Source organism: Furipterus horrens, unplaced genomic scaffold (genome assembly GCF_987537825.1).
Source record: "Furipterus horrens unplaced genomic scaffold, mFurHor1.1.pri manual_scaffold_16, whole genome shotgun sequence".
Classification (NCBI taxonomy): Eukaryota; Metazoa; Chordata; class Mammalia; order Chiroptera; family Furipteridae; genus Furipterus; species Furipterus horrens.
The window spans coordinates 11,619,939-11,641,931 of NW_028327186.1; the positions used below are offsets into that span (position 1 = coordinate 11,619,939).

The 21,993-nt window shown below is 47.7% G+C and overlaps 1 protein-coding gene across 1 annotated transcript; it reads right to left on the minus strand.

Annotated features, from left to right (window-relative positions):
- Nucleotides 1-1,357: 1,357 nt before the first annotated feature.
- HDGFL3 (HDGF like 3) lies at nt 1,358-21,993 on the minus strand. The gene is made up of 6 exons (XM_090263673.1): nt 21,766-21,993; nt 8,779-8,855; nt 7,204-7,342; nt 6,732-6,890; nt 3,754-3,900; nt 1,358-1,744 (listed from the first exon to the last, which is right to left on the minus strand). The coding sequence occupies exons 1-6, from the start codon at nt 21,847-21,849 to the stop codon at nt 1,739-1,741; spliced, it is 612 nt and encodes a 203-aa protein (XP_090119799.1). The 5' UTR covers nt 21,850-21,993; the 3' UTR covers nt 1,358-1,738.

Consider the following 21,993-nt stretch of genomic DNA (forward strand, 5'->3'; position numbering starts at 1 on the left):
GATTCAACACGTCACCGACCTTCTCCTCATGTTCCGGTGTCAGCAATGAGAGGCTTCAGAGGAATTAAGTTTCACTCCTTTTAAATTAAAATACTAAAAATTTTAAACGGCCTCTCAAAGAAAACACTGGATTGTCATTCCTACTGTCTCTCAGTGAACTTTCCGGATTTGGAACTGTGAGCGAGTACAGTATAATAAGGAAAAAGCAGCATTTGCGAAAGGAAAGAAACCACGCATCCAGCTGCCTCTGCAGGGCCCACGGCGAGGGACGGGCGCTTCCCTGCCCTTGACCGCCGCCGCCACCACCGCCATCATGTCATTCATTAGCCCTTCACCACAGAAAGAAAACTCAAAGAAAATGGGGCCCAGATCAATACACGGATAACATCACGTGTCTGACTTTAGAGTTCAGTGAGCTGGGAGATATTTCAGACGTACAAGCAACCACAGAGCCATCCCTCCCCTCCCCCACGTGTTCACAAAAAGCCCCTAAAACCCGTTGTTCAAAAAGAAAACCCTCACCTGCGCTTGATTCTATTGTTAACTTGCTGTTAACAAATTTTGCTTTAATATATGAATTACATTAATACCTCACATCACATATAGGAAGCCAAATTACACTAACTGAGCTGTTTACAACCTCAAATCTTACTCCCAGTACACATTCCAATAAATTTATTCTGTAAAAACAATACATTTTTTTTGTTTTTGATTTTTTTTTACAGTAAACTTTTCAACTACAAACCTCGAGTACGCGAAATACGTTCCAAGGACAAGCATGACAGGACCGAGGGGCCCACACCGACCGAGCGCGCCCCGCGATGTAAGCCGGCATAAAAATAAATAAAACTCTCTATCAGCACGACAGCAACAATGATGTACACAGAAGGATGGCTTGTGGAGGGAGAGTAGCTATTCTAAGTCTGAGAGAAAACAAGGCTGCTTTAAGTCTCTACTGAAAAGTCACGCTCTCTCTGGTTTCCCACAGGGCTGCGGCTGAACTCCCGTGTCGGCAGGTGAAGTACCCACCTTGAGGGATTTGCTCCAATTGTATTGGCCGTGGGAAAAAATACAGTGTCACCTTTTAGTTTGGAGTAACACAAAAGGACTCACTGACCTCATGTGTAGAAACTGAGTGTGTGTGTGCATAACAACATGGGTTTTGAGAAGTGGAAACGGTCAACTGGCTATTTCTAATATGGAATAGATAGTTTACAATATGGTTAAACTTTACACATGGCCTCAGAAATGAAGAACAATTTTAATTCCATCTCCAATATGCCAACATTATCTGTCTAGGAACTGGTTCCTGGGTTCTGTCGCAGAGAAGAAATATACATCACGTTGCGTGATCACTGCTTTTAAATGAGAATTTATATGTAACCGAGTGTCTGGTGCTGGCGGAGTCAAGGCAGGAGAATTGAGAACATAACTGCCTCGATAAAAGGATCCTAGACACGCTGAAGTCTGTGCAAAAACCTTGGTAATCCTTAGTGGTTAAGGGCAACTTCATGCAACCAAATAACATGAAATGAAATCAACAATCTTAAAAAAGGCTAAAATGTCCCTTTCCTTTCTCTAAACACAAACAGAGAGGACTGTGGATAATGTGCATACAAACTGCGGTTCTGTCGACGACAACAAGGACGTGTGGGTTCATATCAAATCCAGGAGTAGTGGACAACCAAACGCACAATCTTCTGCGGGTTCTCTGAATACGCAGCATTCATTACGGTAGTTAGGTCTGCAAAAGGAGGAGGAAAACAAACCTTTAAGGGATCGAGGATGATAAAACAGAGGCTGACCACGCCTGGGTCCCTGAGGTCTTCGCCTGCATTGCAGCATGACCCACACTCGGCAAGAACAGCCCGAGGCTCTGCTTTGTACCCGTCAGTGCGAACAGCCGAAGGAGCTACGAGGGTATCTTCAGTGTTCCATTCGAAAAAAAGGAAAAAAGAGTAAAACCCATGACCACTGCCTGCTGACGGGCCAGGCACCCGAGCGCAGTGGTGCGCACTCTGTACAAGTCCAGCGCAGGGTGTTTCCGGGACACCAAGTCAATGGGGAAACTGAGGACTGTGGTGCCAGAAAGAAAGGTGAGCTGTTTAAAATTTAGAAGTGGCCCTGACCAGGTGACTCTGTCGGTTGGAGCATTGTCCCACACATCAAAAAGGCTGCAGGCTCAATTCCCGGCCAGGGCACATACCTTGGCTGCAGGTTCGATCCCCAGTTGGGGCACGTACTCGGGGCAACCAGTTGATGTTTCTCTCTCCCATTGATGTCTCTCTCTCTCTCTCTCTCTCAAATCAATAAAAGCACATTCTCGGGTGAGGATTAAAGAGAGAAGCATGTGAAATGTATGCAAATTATTCTCTATAATATTTACAACCCAATCATTGTGACACATGGCTTATGGAAACACCAGAGGTGACAAAGTCAGATGGATTAGAAGAAAGGCAGGCTAGCTTTCTTCCAGAATTGAAATGGCATCCGCCTGATACAAAGATAAAATGTTTCCGTTTCCTGAGAGAATGACGTTTCTATGTGGGTCCCACTTTAAACTGTGTCAGGCTACATCTCCCCACAGGGATCCTATTTTTGTTTTCTTCATCATTAACCCAAATCCATTCACGCGCCCAGCAACGCTCTCCTGGGATGACTGGCAGAGGGAACTGGGCTCCACTCATCCTCTCGGAAGCCGCGGCTCCCGCTGCCCCCGCACTGAGCAGGGGCGTGTGCCCGTCAGCAGGCCCGGCAGCCGGGGCCGCGGCCCCCCTCCCAGCCCGACACCCGCTCTGAGCTGCACATAGGACAGGATGCAACCCCCTCCAGCCCCTGCAAAGCGGAGAGGCTGCGAAACGGCCACCCGCTCGGGTGGCAGAGACACATTTCTCAGGCTCTGGTCCCACCAAAGTGGGAAAGACAACCTCAAAAACAAAAACAAACTAACAAACAAATCACACTTAAAATTAATTTTGCAAAATGCAGTGCCTGGTGACTCCTAACTATTAACAAATAAACGTACCAGATATAAGATTATACTTATAGACTTTGAAGGATTTTCCTCCCTCGTGAAGGAGGAAGATACCCATTTAAACAATAAAACAATGTTAATCAACCAAAGAGACGTCTTGAACAATGTCTTTTTATTAAAATTAACATGAAAGGCAATAAATTCTATGTCCACACTGGTAGAAAATTCATAGAAACAACTGAATCCAAATTGATGGATAGTTTATATCCGTTTCATTGTAAAATAATTTTAACCACATTTTTAATATCACTACCAATCTTGTCAGAAAAATCTTTTGGGAAGCCGTTGGTCACGACATACTTAGGTTTTTCAGACTGTTTTCACTAAAAGCTAAAACTGTCCCACCAGCAACAAATACTGCCAGTTGCTTTCCTTGGAGTAACGGGCTCATTTCATTTATTTAAAATTTTTTTATTTTTCTAAAGATTTTATTTATTTATTTTTTAAAAAGAGGGGAAAAGAGGGAGAAAGAGAGAGAGAACCTTTGCTGCAAGAGAGAAACTATCAATTGGTTGCCTCTCACACTTGCCCACCCGGGGGCCTGAGCCACAACCCGGCCATGTGCCTTGCCTGAGAATTGAACCAGTGACCTCTCAGTCTGCTTACGAGCCACCCCAGTCAGGGCTCATTTCATTTATTTTTGACGAAGTGCCACATACCCAAGCCCGAATAAGCTATTTATCGTCATCAGTTTTTTTCAGGTCAAGCGGCGCTCTTACCCCCTCGCTGGTTTTCTGCGAGTCGGAACTTGTGTTTCGTGTGTCATTGCCGGCGTCCCCGCCCTCCGAGCCGCTTTTGTTCTCCTCCTCTTTGCAGTCCTTGTCATCTTCGTCTCCTGGAGATTTCCGGGACTGTTTAGAGGATTTCTAAATGTTCGGACAAGTTAAAAATCATAGTCAAAAGCAGAAAACCCAAACGCACAGGAGTACGGCACCCAGTAGGAGCCGACCTACACCCAGTCCTCTGGCCCGATGCAGGACATATGACCCCAGCACGCAGGGTGCCGGGGCCGGGCAGGGGACCTTGGACCCGTCATGTCACCTCCCTGGGGCTCCCTCAGTGTCACCAGCTGGAGAGCAAGCAGAGGTGGGCCAGATGACCTTTTATTCCCTAAGTTATGTCCAGCAGCGAGAGGTTAAAAGCAGAAGATACAGACTCACGTGCCCAGAGCAGGCAATGAATAGCTACCGCGGGACGCACCCCACCTCAGAAGGCTACAGAGGCAGGCCCAGCCAACTTGCGTCTGGTCTTCCAGAAATGACTTAGCAAGTGGGGGGCTTCCTCGGACGACCAATATTTCAAAATGCAACTCCCAGGGAGAAAATATCTTCTGCTTATGCGACAGACACACATAATGACATTGCTTCTACTATACGTAACGGAAACTACCGACCTGTCCAAAACATCAGTTTAAAATGAGGTCACTTTTACTCTTCCCATGAAGGGAAAGCAGGGATTTAAAAACCCAGAGCTGGAGTGTCTGGAGTGAGGGTTCAGGTCAAGTGTGACAATACAGGGCGGAATACCTTTTGTTCCCCTAGGAAGTAGGGTGAGGTCATTAAAATGTAGCAACTGCTTTATACAGGAATGTAAGGGCCGGAGCTGCAGTTCCCGGAGGCGGCAGTGAACAGCCCCCCGGGCCGACTGTGCTGACCGAGGCTGAGCAGCCTGCGGGGGGCGGCCAGGCGCCATGACGGGGGCGCACAGACCAGCGTCCAGGCAACGCCCGGCTCAGCTGACCCACGCTCGGCGCTCCGCTGAGGCGCCCGGCTGCCCAGCCCTCCTTCCGTCTTATCGGTGTGGTCTTGAACTGATCATGGGTCTACTTCTTGTCATCTCTGTTTTTTAACTAAATTCCCAGCGGTCTGTCGTGCCTCTCTGATGACCCTACTGTATACAGCGAACGACTTGCATGCAAAGTATTTTTGCCCCATAACTTCCCGGTCTCTCTTATGGCGCAAACAGGCGTCATCCACACTCACTGCTAAAAGACAGAGACATACGTAAGCTCCCTCAAATCTGTTCTGTGCTATGGCTTTTCACTCTGATGACTGACTGAGCTTGGTTTTCTTCACAGAAAAGTGGAATTAGGTAGAGGAGGTGTGGGCCCTTTCCCCCGTCTAACTGGGAAGCAGTTGAAAAGTCTGTGAACCACTGATTTTTGGTAGCAAAACAGCGTTCAGCTTTAAGAGATATAAACAAACACAGAAGTGCCGTTACTTCTGGTCTTCACAGCGAGCAATGAAACAACGCCATTTCCAGCCACACACGCGCACCCCGAGACGCCTGGGCTGCCTGGCAGCCTGGGAGGCTCCCCCGGGCACAGGCGCTCGGCAGTAACGCCCATCAGACCACACCGGCTCAGTGGGGTCTGTAAGGGAAGTCCAAAACGCTAGAAGTTATTCCGCTTAACAAATAACTGCACTGGAAAATACAGTCTGACGGGGAAAAGTTCGTTATTTGAAAACTTCACCCTCATCCAGAACAAACACCATGGTTTTCATTAGGTGCCCGGGAAGTAGGATGTCTGTATGTATACAATTTTACCTGCAGGCAGGTTTGGGAGACTTCACTGACCACAAAACAAAGCGCCTCTAGTCTGATAGACCCTCGGCACTTGATTGGAACGTACTTCCTAAGCACATCCCGCCACGAAACACCAGCATCTATCAGAATCTAAATGGAAGTAATTTATCCAAGTATTCAATCGTGTGACAGACCAATTGTAGCAAAGCCTGGACCAATCTCTGGTCTTCCAAGGTCCATTTATCTTGCTTTCAGTCTCTAAAAGGGGAACATTTTCACAATCTCACGGTTTTTCCAATTATATTTCTGTCCTATATGAGGAACCTACACGTTCCGTCTGTAAATGCAGAACTACATCGCTCCTCTGCCTGAGACCTCCAGCGAATGACTGTTACTCTGGAATACGATCCAAAGTCCCGACGCACCGACGGGACCCACAGCTCTGCAGCTTAGCTTCCGCCTGTCCCCCTCCCTCCGACACGGCTCCGCAGCCTTCTTTGAACTCAGGAGCCCCCGCTCTGCGGCTCCGGGCACGGCCCCCCCTCTGTCCCCGGCACCATCCTCGCCTTTGCACAGAGGCCGCCCGCCCCACCTCAGCAGGCTCCGCCGCCCCTGCCCCCACCATTCCCCTCGCAGTTTACGTTCACTACCCGGTGGCCTCCTCTGCCCCCTCGCCGGTCCACTGAATTCCAAGGGACAGGACGGGGGGGACAGGCTGGATCTGCTCACCACTGTACGCCCAGGGCAAGTGTCGGACCCAGAACCCGTGACGGGGAAATGAGAACGGAACACAAAGGAGCCGAAGCGCATTCTGTAAGGCCGGGAAGGGAGGCCAGAGCCTTATGTGGGCAGCGCGGGGGGTGGGCCTGCATCGCGCTGAGCCTGCCCCGTTCCTCGCTCTCCCAGACTCTCACCCCGAGGTCGCTGCAGGACATGCACCTGCCTCACGCCCCTGACTAAAGACCAGCCCTCCTCCAGCTGATGCGGCGGCACTAGCCGGCTGCCCCCTCCTGAGGGCACCTGTCTGAGGCCCCCCGGATACACGGTCTCTAAGGCAGAGGCTGCAGAGCGAGGACGTTCCCACGGGCCCAGTGAGCGGGGGAAGAACGACCCACAGCTCCCCGCGGATATGCAGGGACAGAAACGACGACGGACACAGGGTGTCAGCCACCTTGGAAGCGTAGGCCTTTTTCCGCTTCGAGCCAGCCTTCTCGTTCTTCCGCTTGCCCTTCCCGGCCCCGTCCGCTCTCTCGCCCTCCTCCTCGCTGCTGGCGTCGGCCGTGTTGCCGCCCTCGCCCTCGGTCTCCGAGGAGCTCTGCTGCTGGATGGCCTGGGGAGAAAGCGGCGGCCGCTTACAGCTCCGGAATCCCGCCCGGGACGCACACCGGGAAGAGGCTCCTTCCATTTTAATTTGGTCTTAAGATTTTCAAAGCGAAGGGCTGTCAACCTGTTTTCCCGTGGCCACGTCACTCGGACCCCCGGGCAACAGAATTGCCTTTAGTCGGAAACACCACCAAAGCCGCAGAGCACGGTGGCTTCCGCCAGGGGGCAGGGAACCAGAAGCACAGCGGGCACACGGGCCCCAGAAAGGGGTGAAGCCTCGGGAGCGCGCTCCGGCAAGTGGCGGCGACGTGAACCGTTACCTGGTATCCGGTGAACTTCACTCCTGGGTTATTTTCTATTTCCCACAGTCCTTCGTTGAATCCTTTCCGTTTGTTTGACTTCCCAAACTTGTCTTTGTATTCCTTATACGGAAAAAGGTCTTTGGGACCCAGAAATGCACTGCAGAGACACATGAGACACAGAATTGATACTCTGACCTTCAAAGGGAAGGTGTTTTTCAGATCAATATGTACTGAGGTGCCAGAGCATATTTTGGTAAACAAACTAAAAGTACAGAGGAATCCTGAGTCAGGCACGTATCGCAATGTTGCACGCACGTGCGTCACGGCAGAAACGGGGAGCTGGGAACGCGAGCCGGCACCCCTGTGCTCCTTTCTAGCAGCCTCTCTAGGAAAGAGAGTACGAGCTGCACAGTCCCGTGTCCACCAGAAAAAGCAAAACCAAATTGACTTCCTGAGAGGAACACAGCTTTCTCTCCTGTGAACGGCATCTCGGGCCCCATCCCGGCGAGCTCTCCTCCCAGACGAGGACGGGGGAGACGGCGGGCTAGGCAGAGCCAGCCGGGCCCCACTGACACCCAAGGGAACACAGGGGTGACCCGGCCTCTGAAGGCGCGCAAGGCCCTGCGGCAGCTCAGGCTGTCCCCCACCGTCGCACGGCCTGTTCCGTTTCTGGGCTGGCCTTTAGCAGACATTCTCAGGCTGTGCCCTGGTGTCCATCCTCCCCTGTCCTCTGTAAATCGATCCCCTGGCCCCCCCCCCCCCCCACGGAAGCCTACGTTTTCCAGCTTCCCTCACTGCGGGGTGCGGCCACATCCACCGACATGTCCCTGCCCCCCTGCCGTTCCTTACAGCGAGTTTTCTGCTCTTCACCCCTTCTCTTTCCCCCTTTCCTCTACCTGCAAAACACACAGGTGCTGCTTAGCCAATTGGGTTTTTTTTTAATTGTAAGTTTTTTTTTGTAAAGAAATAAGCAGACAAGGACAGCACCCCAGAGAATGGCAGGACAAATAACAGAGGAACCTGGGTCCCTAGAACAAAGCATTCTACCCCTTGTTCTATCTGCCTCTCTGGCTTGTTTCAAAAGAAAGAAATGCACTCCTGTATCATTGGAAATACCCGTTTTTTCAGTTTCCGTTATTCAACAGTTTAGCCTGTCGTCTAAACAATACAATTAGAAAACCTTCAAAAAACTGTAGTACATTTACTTGTGGATCCAACAACGTGAGAATGTCTGAGGGGACAGGCCCAGCGCGCTCTGTGAGGTACGGATGGAAGGACATTTCTCTGGAAGAGGACTGTGGAAGCGATGCAGAAGTTACGGGGAGCGGTAAGGGGCGCACCCGAGGACTTAAGTGACCTGAGGGGGACTCTGGGTGACGCCCGACACGAAAGCAGAAACAAAGATGGCATTCCAAAGCAAAATGATTGAAAATCTTTACGTTGAGAAAACATACATGATTAAGATTGGTAATCTGATGTAATTGATTATAACGATTTCTGCAACATGTAAAATGTAATAGACCGTCCATAACAATGCAGTCCAGCAGAGTCAAACGGGAGCTTTTGAAACTTTAAATTGTTTTGTTGACTTACGTTTCATGGGTGCCAAAAAAGAAGATAGGGTACTTGTTTGCTGGGGGCTTCACTGCTCCCTCTGGGAGTTCATCAATCTATTAGAAATAAAGTCAAGTTAGTTAATATGCAGTGAAATCATGGAAAATACCATAAATACAATAGAAACATTGTTTTGAGAATTTACTGCTAATTACAAAATAAAATTACTCTAAACAAAATTCCTGTAAGTTTGCTTGTCTTGGGCCTCACAAAACGATTCTGAACACCCCACCTGGCCCGACGCGTGGGGACTGCCGCTGTACCTGGGTCGTGACCACCACGGTAACACGGCACGAGGGGCCACAGCTACACACTTTCTTCCACGCAACAGAATGACCCTGCAAACCTACCTGGTGAAGTAACTAAAGCAACCACCATCGCCAAACCCCCCCAAAGATGCACTTTTGAAGGATAATAGCAAACTTACACACACCCTTAGAAATGTAAGCGTTGCAAGATAGGAGAATGATAGCAAATTTAACTCGATGGACTATGACGCGGCCTCTGAAAGATACCATTCTCTTGCCTCTGCCAGGCTCTCCCCAACCAGCAAGAATGGCCTTCGAAAGCGCACATTTAATTACACCGCTTCCTGCTTCAAACCAGCTACAGCTCCTCCCTGAGGTCAGCGTTCCCAGCTGGGCATCTTAAAACATGTGGAGCTTTGAAAAACTAAAAATACTTCAGCCTTTCCCCAGACCTACCAACTCCCATGTACAGCTGAGGCTGAGCGCCTCGGCAGGATGAAGTCCAAGTTCCTTAGTATGTCATACAGTTCTATGTACATACACACACATATATATTCCTTAGAATGTTTCAAGAAATGGCTTATGTCTCCCAAATCTGTCTGCGGCCCCACCTTTCCTTTGCTTCCAGGCATGAAATCACAAATGTCTACAAACCTTTCCCTCTGCAGGTCCTACAAGCGGCTGACGCTGGAGAAGAAGCCACACCTGCCGCGGGGACAGCAAGCGTGTGGATCGGTCTCCGGAGGAAACCCACGGGCCTCGCCTGCTCACCCACGCACCTGCCTGAGGCTCACTTGCTGTCACAAGTGCACCTCTGAACAAGAGGGACCCTGCGCCCCAGAGCACACGCGCGGGGCCCTGAGAGAGCACGTGGATGAGCCCAGAACCGCGTAGCTGCGGGCTGCTTCTGACTTGAAATGCGATAGAGGGCATCGCTTGATCCCCTGTGGCCTTGACCTTCACATCTGTAGAATGGGTGGCTATGCGAGGTAAGCCCTTGGGCTCCCTCAGACCCTGGAACCTCACGGCTTATCTAAAACGGAACTAGTCTCCCCTGATGACGCTGTCTTCATTTCCTACCTTAATGATGGGGAAGAGTTCACTGCTTCAGTGGAATCCTTCAAAACTTGCCTCCCACACCCAAAAAATTTAAGGAAAGATAATCACGTTAAACTAAACTCAGGTATCTGTGAGACCAATTTGTAAGGCTTGTGCCAATTTAGGCATCTCTCTTCATTTTTAATGCCAGTTTCATTGGGTTTTATGTTGTCAGCATAAAATGACACGCAGTCTCTGCCCTTCCCCTTAAATTCTATCCTGTCCGATAGAAGTCACTGCCGTCTGTTGGTTTTACTCAAGCGGGATAAACAGTATTTCCAACTCAGGGAGTGTCGGCCTTCGCCTGTGTTAGGTGGGTCTGTTACAAACATTGTGTTGTTGGATGTTATCGAGCCAGATGGAGACCACTCATGCTTGCAACATGCCTGGCTTTTTATGCCTGCTTTTCTTCTGTTCATGTTTACCTTTGTTCTGTGCATTATATCTCAAATACCTCATTTTTAATTCTACAAGTACTTCAAATATTTCAAGAACGCTACTCAAATTAAAATAGCATTTGCAGGGTAACATTAAGGCAATATTTATCTATTCTAATCTGAAACAAAAGGCATTTAGTGCCTCCCTCTCCTGGTCTTCATTAATCTCTCCCCCACCTTCTCTCCATCATGTTTTACTGTTCAGTTTAATACCACCCAGAGCAGGTGCCTTCAAAGGAGCAGGAGGGAGGCAAAGAGCAGGTGGACGGGACGCCAATGTGGAACTTCTCGAGGGGCAGTTTCAGCCGCAGAGCCACGGAGGGAGAGGACGCGACACTGCAAAGGAGAGGAGGCGAGTGCCCATCGGGTCAGGCCAGGAGAGGACGCGGCCGAGAACCCTTGTAACGTTAGCGCTACCGGAACAGCAGTAGCAGCAGCGGGCCGGAGAGGCCAGAGAAGAGCTGGAGGGTAGGAGAGGATTTTTGGAACAGAAAGAGCTTGGGCGTGATGGGGAGGCTTATCTCCATAGCCTCCTTCAGACTGACTCATCCCCAGGGAACCGCTACCAATAACAGCGCACTTCGCTCTAGGCTCATACGCATAATCCCACGGATGCGAATGTTTTACACCCAGGCAGGGGTGTTTCGGAGGTGGGGGGCTACTATGTGTTACATATACACACAAAATAAATCATATTTTATCAAATTCTCTGCACTTTGAAAAATCCTTAGAGTCAACTGGCATAGATCTAACTCATTTAATTTTAATGGACACATAATAATCTAGTGACTGGATAGCCTATAATTTATTTCCCGGAGAGATGGATATTTACCTATTTTTAGTGTTTTTGCCCTTAAAAAAGGCTATAGTAAACATATTTAGGTTTTTATACAGTGGAGCGTTCATTTCCACAAGATAAATGTCCAGGCGTGAGATTGTTGGATCACAGATTAGAGGTATTTTTCATTTGAATAGATATTGCCAGACTGCTTTCAAAAAGGCTGTAATAATTTACATTTCCACCAAGGAATGAAACGGCCTCCTTTCCGATCTCTGACAGCGTCAGGTGTTACTGCGCTTTCAGACTTGCATTTCCCTGATTAACGAGAGATTGAACATCTTTTCGTAGGTTTATTGGCCATCAGGCTTTGCCCTTCAGGGAATTGCCTATTCATTCCATGTTTGCATTTCTCCACAGGCCTCTCGTTTTACCACTCCTCTGTGATGCACTAACCCGGCATCTGTAACTCCCACTGCACACACGCTTATCAGAAATCTGGACGTTCTTGTCATTTCTCTCCCATAAAGACGTATCTATCGCTCAGTCCTTTCAATTACACACCCAGATACCAGCTAACCAGTTCCTTCTACACCCCCTGGGCTACTCCACCAGCACCTCACGCCTCCACTTCTCCAAAAGCCTCCTGGCGGGGTCCTCGGCATGCACGGCCCTGTCCTCCCACCTGCAACGATCGATTCTTCAGACCCTAAACACAAGCCAGAGCGCGCCATTCTAATCCAAACTCTCCAACGACTTTCCACGGTCGTGAAAAGCCTGACCTCAGCAATGTAACTGTGAGGCCCTAAGCGGTAAGAATCGTCTCCCTCCTTGAACTCGTCACCTGCCTCTCCCCGGGCCTGGCTCGTCCGTAGTGCCTGTGGGCGAGGAAGAAGCAGCAGGAAGGCAGGCGGGAGGAAACACCCTGTTGGTTCAAACCGAGGACAGAGCACCGGCCCCGACGACCGGGAACAGACACCGGCAAGTCGCCGAATCCAAGCGCATCCTATTGTATTTATCGCTTTTTAAGGATAAAAATATGATGACAGCTTTGTCTTTCTGCCAAAAGCAACCATCTGAAAATAAAGAAGAAAAGCAAAGGACAAAACTAAAAAGCTCTGATGAACACATGCTCCTGACAGGGCGGCTAAACAAACATTTAAAACTAGAACGTGGACAGTAGGGAGAACCACTGCCCTGTGCCACAGCTAAGGGAGCAGACGGCGGCCGTCACTCAGAGTCAGGAACTCCTGTGAACTCTCCTGCGTCACTGTCACGGGCGACGGAGTAAGAAAAAGACAACCCACCCCCAGCTGGCTGCAACGGTCCCACCAGCAGAGGACAAGGCTTGGATTCTGGTAAACAGCACCCAGAAAATGCTCTTTTGGGTACTTTTCTCAGAGACAGCTTCCTTCAGTTTATGTCCCGGGGGTGAAACTCATCACATGAACATTTGAGTAATTCTAGGCATAAAACAAAGTCAAACCATATTTAGGCTTAAGCTGAGCCTGTTTTTGACAACAAAGCAGGGCCGGGCTGGCCTCCGCCTCCCCTGGGCGCCTTGCAGCAGCTTCCTCTCGTGAGCCTCCCCAGGTGTTTGAGAGCAGGGGATACCCCAGGATCTCTGCCTCCCCCACGTGTGCTGCACACGGCCTTGCCTAAAAACCGGCTGTCCCACCCGGGATGTCTTTTCAGAGGCCTGTTCTGTGCTTATTTAGATAACGATAAGGAGCACCACAATCGACAGAGTGAAAAGGCAACCCACGCAACAGGAGAAAACATTTGCAAATGATGGATCTGATAATGAGTTAATACCCACAATATGTCAAGAGCTCTTACAACCCATAACAAAACAATGCAATTTAAAAATGGGCAAAGGACTTGAACAGGTATTTCTCCAAAGAAGATATACAGATGGCCAATAACCATAGAAAAGATGCTCTATTTCACTAATCATTAGGGAAATGCAGACCAGAACCACGAGGTACCACCTCACACCCATTAGGATGGCGACTATAAAACAAACAAACAAACCCGGAACATAATAGCTGCGGACAATGATGTGGAGAAACTGGAACTCTTGTGCACCGCTGGTGGGAATGTAAAACGGTGCAGTCCCTACGCAAAACAGTATGGCGTTTCCTCAGAAAATTACAAACAGAATTACACGGTCCGGCAATTCCACGTCTGGGCACACACTGCAGTCCCTCCCTATCCGCGGTTTTGCTTCCCGCGGTTTCGGTGACCTGCAGTGAACCTCAGTCCAGAAAGTCAGACTTAAGGTTCCAGGAATAAGCAACTCAGAAGTTCTAAACTGCGAGCCGTGCTGAGCAGCAATCCACCGTTCTTGCCCTCCCTGCAGACGACTCTGCAGTCCTTGGTGAACCGTGAAATGACAGAACATCTGAGATGTAAGCGTCAAGACAAAGTCCAGTGTCGATATTATTTTGGGCGTAGGGATAAAAGGAAAATGCATCAATGTTTTGACCAGGTGACCTGCTCAGAGTTGGGGAGCCACCGTCCCCTCCATCCGCTGCAGCAAACCCCTCCGACCGCCCGCGCCTGCTGAACTGCGAGGCAGCAACTTAGGGAGCAAAGCTAACGGGCGAGCTGCAGCCCAATTATATGTAAACTGCAATCTAAATATCTAAGAGGGGTCACATGGAATTTGGTGAAAAGAATTTTCTGGTGTGTGTGCATGAAATAAATATTTATTTCTGACTGTGGATTTAAGCCACAAAAACCCCTGAAGGCCACTGAACCGGACTGTATCAGAATCCGTCAGCGACGATGACTCATTTCCAAGGTCGAAATACTTTTTCAAAATTATTCACCCAATCCTCATGGAGCAGCAGTCCAGTAAAGGAGACAAAAAAAATAGTGGGGTTTCATTTCAAAATTCAAACAGAAGTCTAGAGGGTATTAATTTTCAATCCCTTCAGCATACGCTAACTGTAAAAAAAAAAAAACCTAAAAATTTATAATATTGCTCCTCTGAATATTCATTTCCTCCAAAATCACAGATGTCATTAGTACAAAAGCGCACTGCGGTGACAAAGGAAAAGAGATCTAACTTCTCTGAACCCGTCACTTCTAACAGCTCTCATCTGAAACATACGTGGGGGGGGGGGGGCGCGGGATACAGAAGTAGGTTTATGTTGTTTGTATGAAAAATAATACAGTAATTAATATAAACTCTTTCACATACTCCCAGCTGTAAACTGCTTTTGCCCACCCTGTGTTCCGCAATAGACACTGAGGAGTCCCTACAGGTTATTAAGAGCTCCCCGGCCGCCAAGGAGGCCACCTTCCGTCAGCACTGACACCTACACTTTGCAAACTGGGTCTCTGCCCTCCGGGTAGTGTAATCTCAGAGACTCTGTGGCAGATTTAGAGAAGCCACCCTGAACTTGGTCTCGGAGAGCAAGAGGCAGAGCAGTTCACTCACAGACCCTCTGCAAGGCCGGAGCCCAGTCTGGTCTGTGCCCAAATCCTGCAGCTACTGGAACCTCTAGGAACGACGCGTCACACTCAGGAGTCTGAGGGAGGGGGTGACAACGGGGAGCCCCACGACTGCCAGAGTGCAAAGCCAACTCACCACCATAAAGCCACAAGGAAGCCGCGGAAAGACACGCCAGCCAAACCACAAACGCGTTCACGGAGACTTTACAAGCGTCTTAGCATTTTGTGATAAGGAGTCTGGTGCCCCTGGGAGGCAAATATGAGGCACTCAGTCAGCAGACCCTTCTCTCATGTGCATCTTAGGGGAAAAAAGAAAGAATGATCAACAGGCCTAATTCATGGAGGATGTAACAGAAAGAGAAGCGGAACGAGGGTCCACACCAACGCCAATTGTTTGTTCAGCCCTTTCACTTAACCCAATACCACATTTCTTATGTTCCTGTGGCGTTCTGAATAGTCGGGGATTAAGACACCTACTAAGTGGGACCGTACATGAATTTCTTAAGCTAAATCCCAGCTCTCTTATGGGGACAGCTAGCTATACCTTACAGCACCGCTATAGAAGTTCAAACCTGTCATCGAGACATACAGCAATGTGATTTTATACCTATCCTATATGATATATACATACGTTCACATTCAGCCTAACTTGTAAGTAAAACATTTAATTCAATTACGTATTTATTAAAATGACAAAGATTTTTAAAAATTTGAATCACCTATTTTTAATGAATGTGTAAGAAAACAGACATTTTCTTATTCTGCTAGTGGGTTAAGAGTCAAAACGTCCCTTGGCTGGGAAGCTCAGTTGGTTAGAGTGTTGTCCTGATACGCCAAGGTTGTGGGTTCAATCCCCGGTCAGGGCACATGCAAGAAGCAACCAATGAATGCATAGATAAATGGAACAACAAAATTGATGTTTCTCTCTCTCTCTCTAAAAAAAAAAAAAAAAATCAATAAGTAAAAAGCATGCCTCCTGACTCAAAATATAATTTCCGGAGATCTGTCCTAAGGAAATAATTAATTAATGCTTTAGCTCAGTGATTTTCAACCTTTGTCATCTCATGGCACATAAACTAATAATTACTAACATTCTGCAGCACACCAAAATAAACAGGTTTAGTTTTGATTCATTCACATCTATTGTTGTGTTGGTTATTGTCATTTTTTAATTTGATGTCTAAGGGAAAAGAGATTAGTGCCCCTGACTAAACAGTCAGGTACTGTATGTTTTAAAAATTCTTGCGGCACATCAGTTGAAAATAGCTGATTTAGTGAAAAGAAATATTTTTCAGAGTACTATTTTATAGTAAAAAAAATTGGAAATAATCTAAATGTCCTATAACAGGAAGTGGTTACTGTTTATAATAGGTCCATATCATAAATTACCAGATGGCTATTACAAATAATGTTATAGAAATATATTCACTGACAGTGAAAGACATTTAAGATAAAAGGTTTAATTGGGGGGATGACGTGAAACTGTATATACTACAAAAATTATGTACCTACACGTATATGTACATAGTCATGATGCCAAGAACTAGGCTCAGGGATATTAATCTTTCAAAAATTTTATTTGTGTAATAAAATTTTTTTACACAGGTGAAAATTAATATTTATAACATGAGGGTCACTCCATTCTCTCTTAAATAGAGATAGTTTATCTTTACAGCAGAGCAAATTGTTTTAGGTACAAGGACCACTACTGACCTTTAAAGGTCCTTTATAGTCAGCACTTTTCTGTGGCAAAGGACCCTTTTTATTTTTTAATTTCTAATTTGTTATAGACTGCCATTTTTATGAAATAGATTAAAGATGAATTATTGGAAAACTAAAATTAAAAGACATACAATATACAAGCCTCATTTTTTAAAGTATTAGACTCACAAACATAAAGTTACTCTACCAAATTGCTAAAAAAAATGTCGAAACTCTTCTTCTTGATTTTTGTACCTCTCCTGTCACTGACAGGTAACAGGCGTCCACAAACCACTGCTTGAGATGATGATTAAAAAGCCTTTTTGCGGTGGACTCATCACTCTGTCAGGTGGGCTAGATTCTGATCTAACGTCTGGAGACTCTTCCACAACAGATGAGTTTCTCCAACAAACAGTAATTTTTGGGTTCTCCCCCTATTATATTTAACTAGAGTTACTAGTTTATAATGTTTTTCTAATGCTTATAAGACATTTTCAATAAAGTCATATATAATTTTAAACCACCAGTCATTTTTACAAAAGACTCTAACACAATCTCATATAGGGGAAACCTGGCTTGAGAGAATTAATATTTTCCAAAATAGGGAAACAGTACTCACGAGCGCATTCCCAAGGGGACGTGCCAGGAATACAGATTCGTCCGGTTGACGTGGGAGCAATGGGGAAAGTACACCTTGGCACGGAGAGTTTAAGCTGCCTGTTTGCTCCAGGATTAAGCAGAAGAAAACGAGACACTTTGCCAACTCCTTGGCAACATGAATACACTCGCAGTCCCGGGGGGAAAAGGCTGAGTGAGCCTGTCACTCTACCTGAGGAATGAATGGCTGGTGGACTTCCCTGGACTCAGGCCAAAGTAATGAAGATTATAAACATCTTACTTCATGTTAAGATTATAAAGAATTTAAGTCCCAAGCAATTCCCTGAAAATATGTAGCCTGATTCCCAGAAATAAAGTCTCACAGTCGAGTAGTTTATTACCAAAGGCAAAACAAAACAAAACAAAACATCAAAGTGCTATGGATCACAAATCGGGGATTCCCAACTAGTATTTATATCAGTAAAGGGTAATAAAGGATATGACAACACTTTAATTTTAATCATGTTTTTTAAACTTGCTGAAATGCTATGTTGGTAGAAAAGGAAAAGCTATACCTAGCACAGTGCCTTACATACAGTAGGTGCTCAATAAAAATTCAGCACGAGTTGTCACAGAACGATAAGTTAAATGCTCTGTTCTTGTTTTATCAAGTGAGAGGTTGAAGCTGGATCAAAAATATGATGAGCTGTGGCCGGGTGGCTGAGCTGATCGGAGCATCAACCTCCTACACCAAATGGCTGAATGTTCGATTTCTGACCAGGGCACATACCTAGGTTGCAGGTTCGATTCCCAGTTCCAGGGCCTATGGGAGGCAATCAACTGATGTTTCTCTCTCTCTCTCTCTCTGCTCCCCCTTCCTCTATCTCTAAGATAAACACATGAAAAAAATATGATGAGCAGCAAACTGCAGGACTGAAGCCTTAAAGAAAAAAAAAAATCCTCTCTGAAATCAGAATGGCGCACTTCAATGCCTGAAGAAGCTTGGAGTATTAGATTCTTCTTCCCCCCCCCCCATATGTAGCGTGTGATTTTTAAATTGAGGTATTAACTTACATACAGTACAGTGCACAAGTCTTAAGTGTGCATGCAGCTTGATACATTTTCATATATTTACACACCATGTAATCACCCAGATCTCCAGCACCTCCTCCAGGCAGTACTCCACCCTACCCCGCCTACCACCGCCTGATCACCACTGATGAACTTCCTGTTTTTGAAAGGCACGGAATCACATAGAGCGCACTGTTTTGTGTCTGGCTTTTGCGTTCAACCTTATATTGTTGATCATCTTTATGACTGAGTAACACGCCACTGCATGAACACACTTCCAATTTGTGCATCCGTTCCCCTGCTGACAGACATCTGAGTCATCGATGGGGGATAAAGCTGCTGGGTGTTAGCCTTCCTGTACAAGCCTTTGGGTGGACATCAACACTCATGTCTCCTGTGGGGATACGCCTACAACAGACTGCTAACCCCACGGCAGACAGGGGTTTAACTGGAGTAGATCAGGCCGGTTTCCTGAAGGGATTGTATCATCTGAGAGTGCTCGTATAAAGTCTTAAAAGTTAGAAGAGCTCTTCAGTTGAAACAGAGTCTTGAAACTTTTTGTTTTCCCATCTTTTAAAGCAGGGGTAATATAAGCAGAATGCCCACACCCCAGGCATACACAAGATAGTTTGGGGATTGTGAGAAGAAAATAGTGTAACTTCTATTTTAGTTTCTTCTTCTTTTACTTAAAAAGTAAATTTTACTATATTTACTACATACATTGACACTACTGCCCTTATTCAGACGGTTCTATTTATTCACTTGGGGCATACTGTGACTTACTGCCATTTGTGCGCGGCTGTTGAGCAGAATTACGGAATATCTACTACTGAATCCTCACCAAACGAACAGGTGGCTAGAAGGAGCCCTACAGATACAATACTAACAATGTAAGCACAAGTGAACAAGGAAATGGCCAAGCTGACAATTCTATTGTAGAAAATCTCTTTAGAACAGAAAAACTATGACCATGTAGTCAGATCTCACAAGAAGCAGGCAAAATATACTCCAAAACTTCCAACACTTTAAGAAATATGGACTTAATTTATTATAGTAATGATATTTTGCCAATAAGAATTTTAAAACGTCAAATATCATTTGTATCATATCACCCCTTTTAGAATTTCATAATGTACTTGTACAAATACATATAAGTTTAAAGTAAATTTACACATATTTGGGATGCACGCTCAAATATTTTGTTACCAACAGGATATACAATCAAGAGGGATCAGATTCTCGTTTTAGCCTAAGTATTTAGCTAGGCAATCCCTATGCATAAACAGACTTTGAATTTTTAAAGTCATATACAATAAAGTATATTCTATTCAAAATAGCTAGCTGCTACTTAATATCAGAACAAGAATATGTGAACAGAGAGGTGCACAGGAATCCACAGGGAAAAGGCACGAGAGAATTTCCATGGGCACTGGTACTGCTCTGTACCTTGGTAGGGGTTTATTGTACCAGTGTATGCATTTGTCAAGTTCAGTGAACGGTACATTTAAGGTGTGTTTCAGTCTATGTAAATCTTACCTCAACAGGAAAAAAATAAAATAAAAGGATCTATAAAAAATATTGACCTCTAGTTAAGGATATGTATCCTGAAGTGTCTAGGAGTAAATTGCAGTGATGTCTGCAAATTACTTTGAAATGCATTAAAATAAGACAAACTGCTACATGGACAGAAGAACAAATGGGACAGAGCAAGTAGAATACAACGTTCGTTATAGAATCTCAGTGGTGGATGCATGAGTGTTCACTATCCAGTTAACTTTGCTATACGTATGAAATTTTTCATGATAAAATGCTAGAAAAAATAAACCTACTCAAGAGTTGAACATTTTATGGGTGGAGGTGGTAGAAGGTGTAAGAGGGATAAATGGTAATGAAAAAAAATACAATAAGAGTTGAAAATTTTAACAAGTGTAGTGATACAGGAGAGAAGTTAGAAGCTCCAAAGGAAAAAAGGTAGGAACATTCCAGCACCACTGCTTCTGCTTTGAGGTACACTCCTAAGTCTATGAGCTCTGCAGCAAACTGAGAGGGGAAGGGAGGAAGAAACAGAGGGAGAAATATTGATCAGCTGCTTCTCTCATGCCCCCAGCCAGGGACCTGGCCCACAACACAGGCACCTGCCCTGACCGGGAATCGAACCGGCGACTTTTCAGTTCACAGGCCAGCGCTCGACGCACTGAGCCACACCGGCCAGGGCTAGCTGTCTGTTTCTTACCTGACAAATATATTCAGGGATTCCCTAAAAGACTCTTAAAATCGCAAATCCTGCCCTTTAAGCAGTATGGCTCCATAGTATGAAAACGAGTGACTCCCCCACAAAAATTGTGCCTTCTTTCAAGACAACCCACAGTTCAGGTGCGGAGAAAAGTTACTGGCACAGCCTCGTGGGACGTGAACGAAGACTTTCCCGCACTTGCCATCGGAGGCTGTAGCGGGGAAAGGAATTCCTGGCGACGATGGTCCCCTACGTGCAGAAACGAGCATTCACAGTTGAAACGATGAGCCCAGATCAGATACCAGGTCTTCCAACTCCTGCCCCAGGGTCCTTGCCATTTTACAATCATACCAAACTAAGCGCCAAAAAACAAAGAACAAAAACCCCAAAACAAAAACAAAACCCCCCAAAACAAAGTAAACCCCAAAACAAAACAAAAATCAAACACGCAGACAGAGGTGGTTTTGTCCATCATCCGTGACTTCAACTTCACGAAACTGCAGTCTGGTCACCCATGATGTCACTTCCTCTTTTGAATGGGGGTATTTATTTTTTATTTTCCCGGTTTTGCTCCCGTCCCCGGACTACATACGAGGCAGCGTGTCGGAGCTCACACTCACGTTCGTGCCAATGTTCCCCACGCCCGGGCCCGCTCCCCAAGAACACCAGCGCGGCCTCCCACACGCCTGGGACCCCCCTTCTCACTCTTATTTCCAGCAGCGACCTGCCAACTATGGCAACATTGGAAGGGGTCCAGTTTAAACCACAAAGCACACACGGGAGCGTGGCCGCCCCTCCGCGCCCCACGGGCCTCGGACGCGAAAGCCCTGCCCGGGCCACAGGCAGGCGCCCCGAGGCCGAGGGGCGGGCGGGTCCGGGGACGCCCGAAAACAACAAACATGGAGGTGACGAGGCACGAGGGGCGTCCCGGTGGCGCCCGCCCGGGCGGCGGTTGACGAGAACGGGGCGGACAGGGGCGCACGCCCCCGGGACAGGGATGGGCGGGCGGGGGCCCCGGAGCCGCGCCCGGGGACGACTCAACAAGTCGGGATGGCGGAGGATGCTCCGAGCGATGGCTGAGCCGGTGCCAGCGGGCTCCCGCCGGCCTCGCAGTGACAGCGCCCGGCCCGGCCTCGCGGACGGCCATTTGCAGCGCGCGCTCCGACGACCCGGCCCGGCCCGGCCGCCGCCTCAGGCCGCGGCTGCCGTCAGCGCCCGGCTCCCGGCTCCCGGCTCCCGGGGCGGCGGCCTGCGGGCCCGGGAGGCGAGGGGACGGGGGCGGGCGCGCCATCATGGAGGGAAGATGGTGGGCGGCGGGCCCGCGCGCGGCCGCGTACTCACCCGGGCCGGCCAGTGCGGGTAGCCCTTCATCTTGGCGAACACCAGGTCGCCCGCCTTGTACTCGCGGGGCCGCGGACGCGCCATCCCGGCCGCTCCCCTTCCTGCTCGTCCTTGGTCGCCGCGAAGACGCCGCAGGCCGCCCCCCAGCGCGCGGGCCTCTCCGACGAGGGGCCGAGGGGACGCGGCGCACGGCGGCGGGGTGGGCGCGGGGGCGCAGCGGGCCCGCGG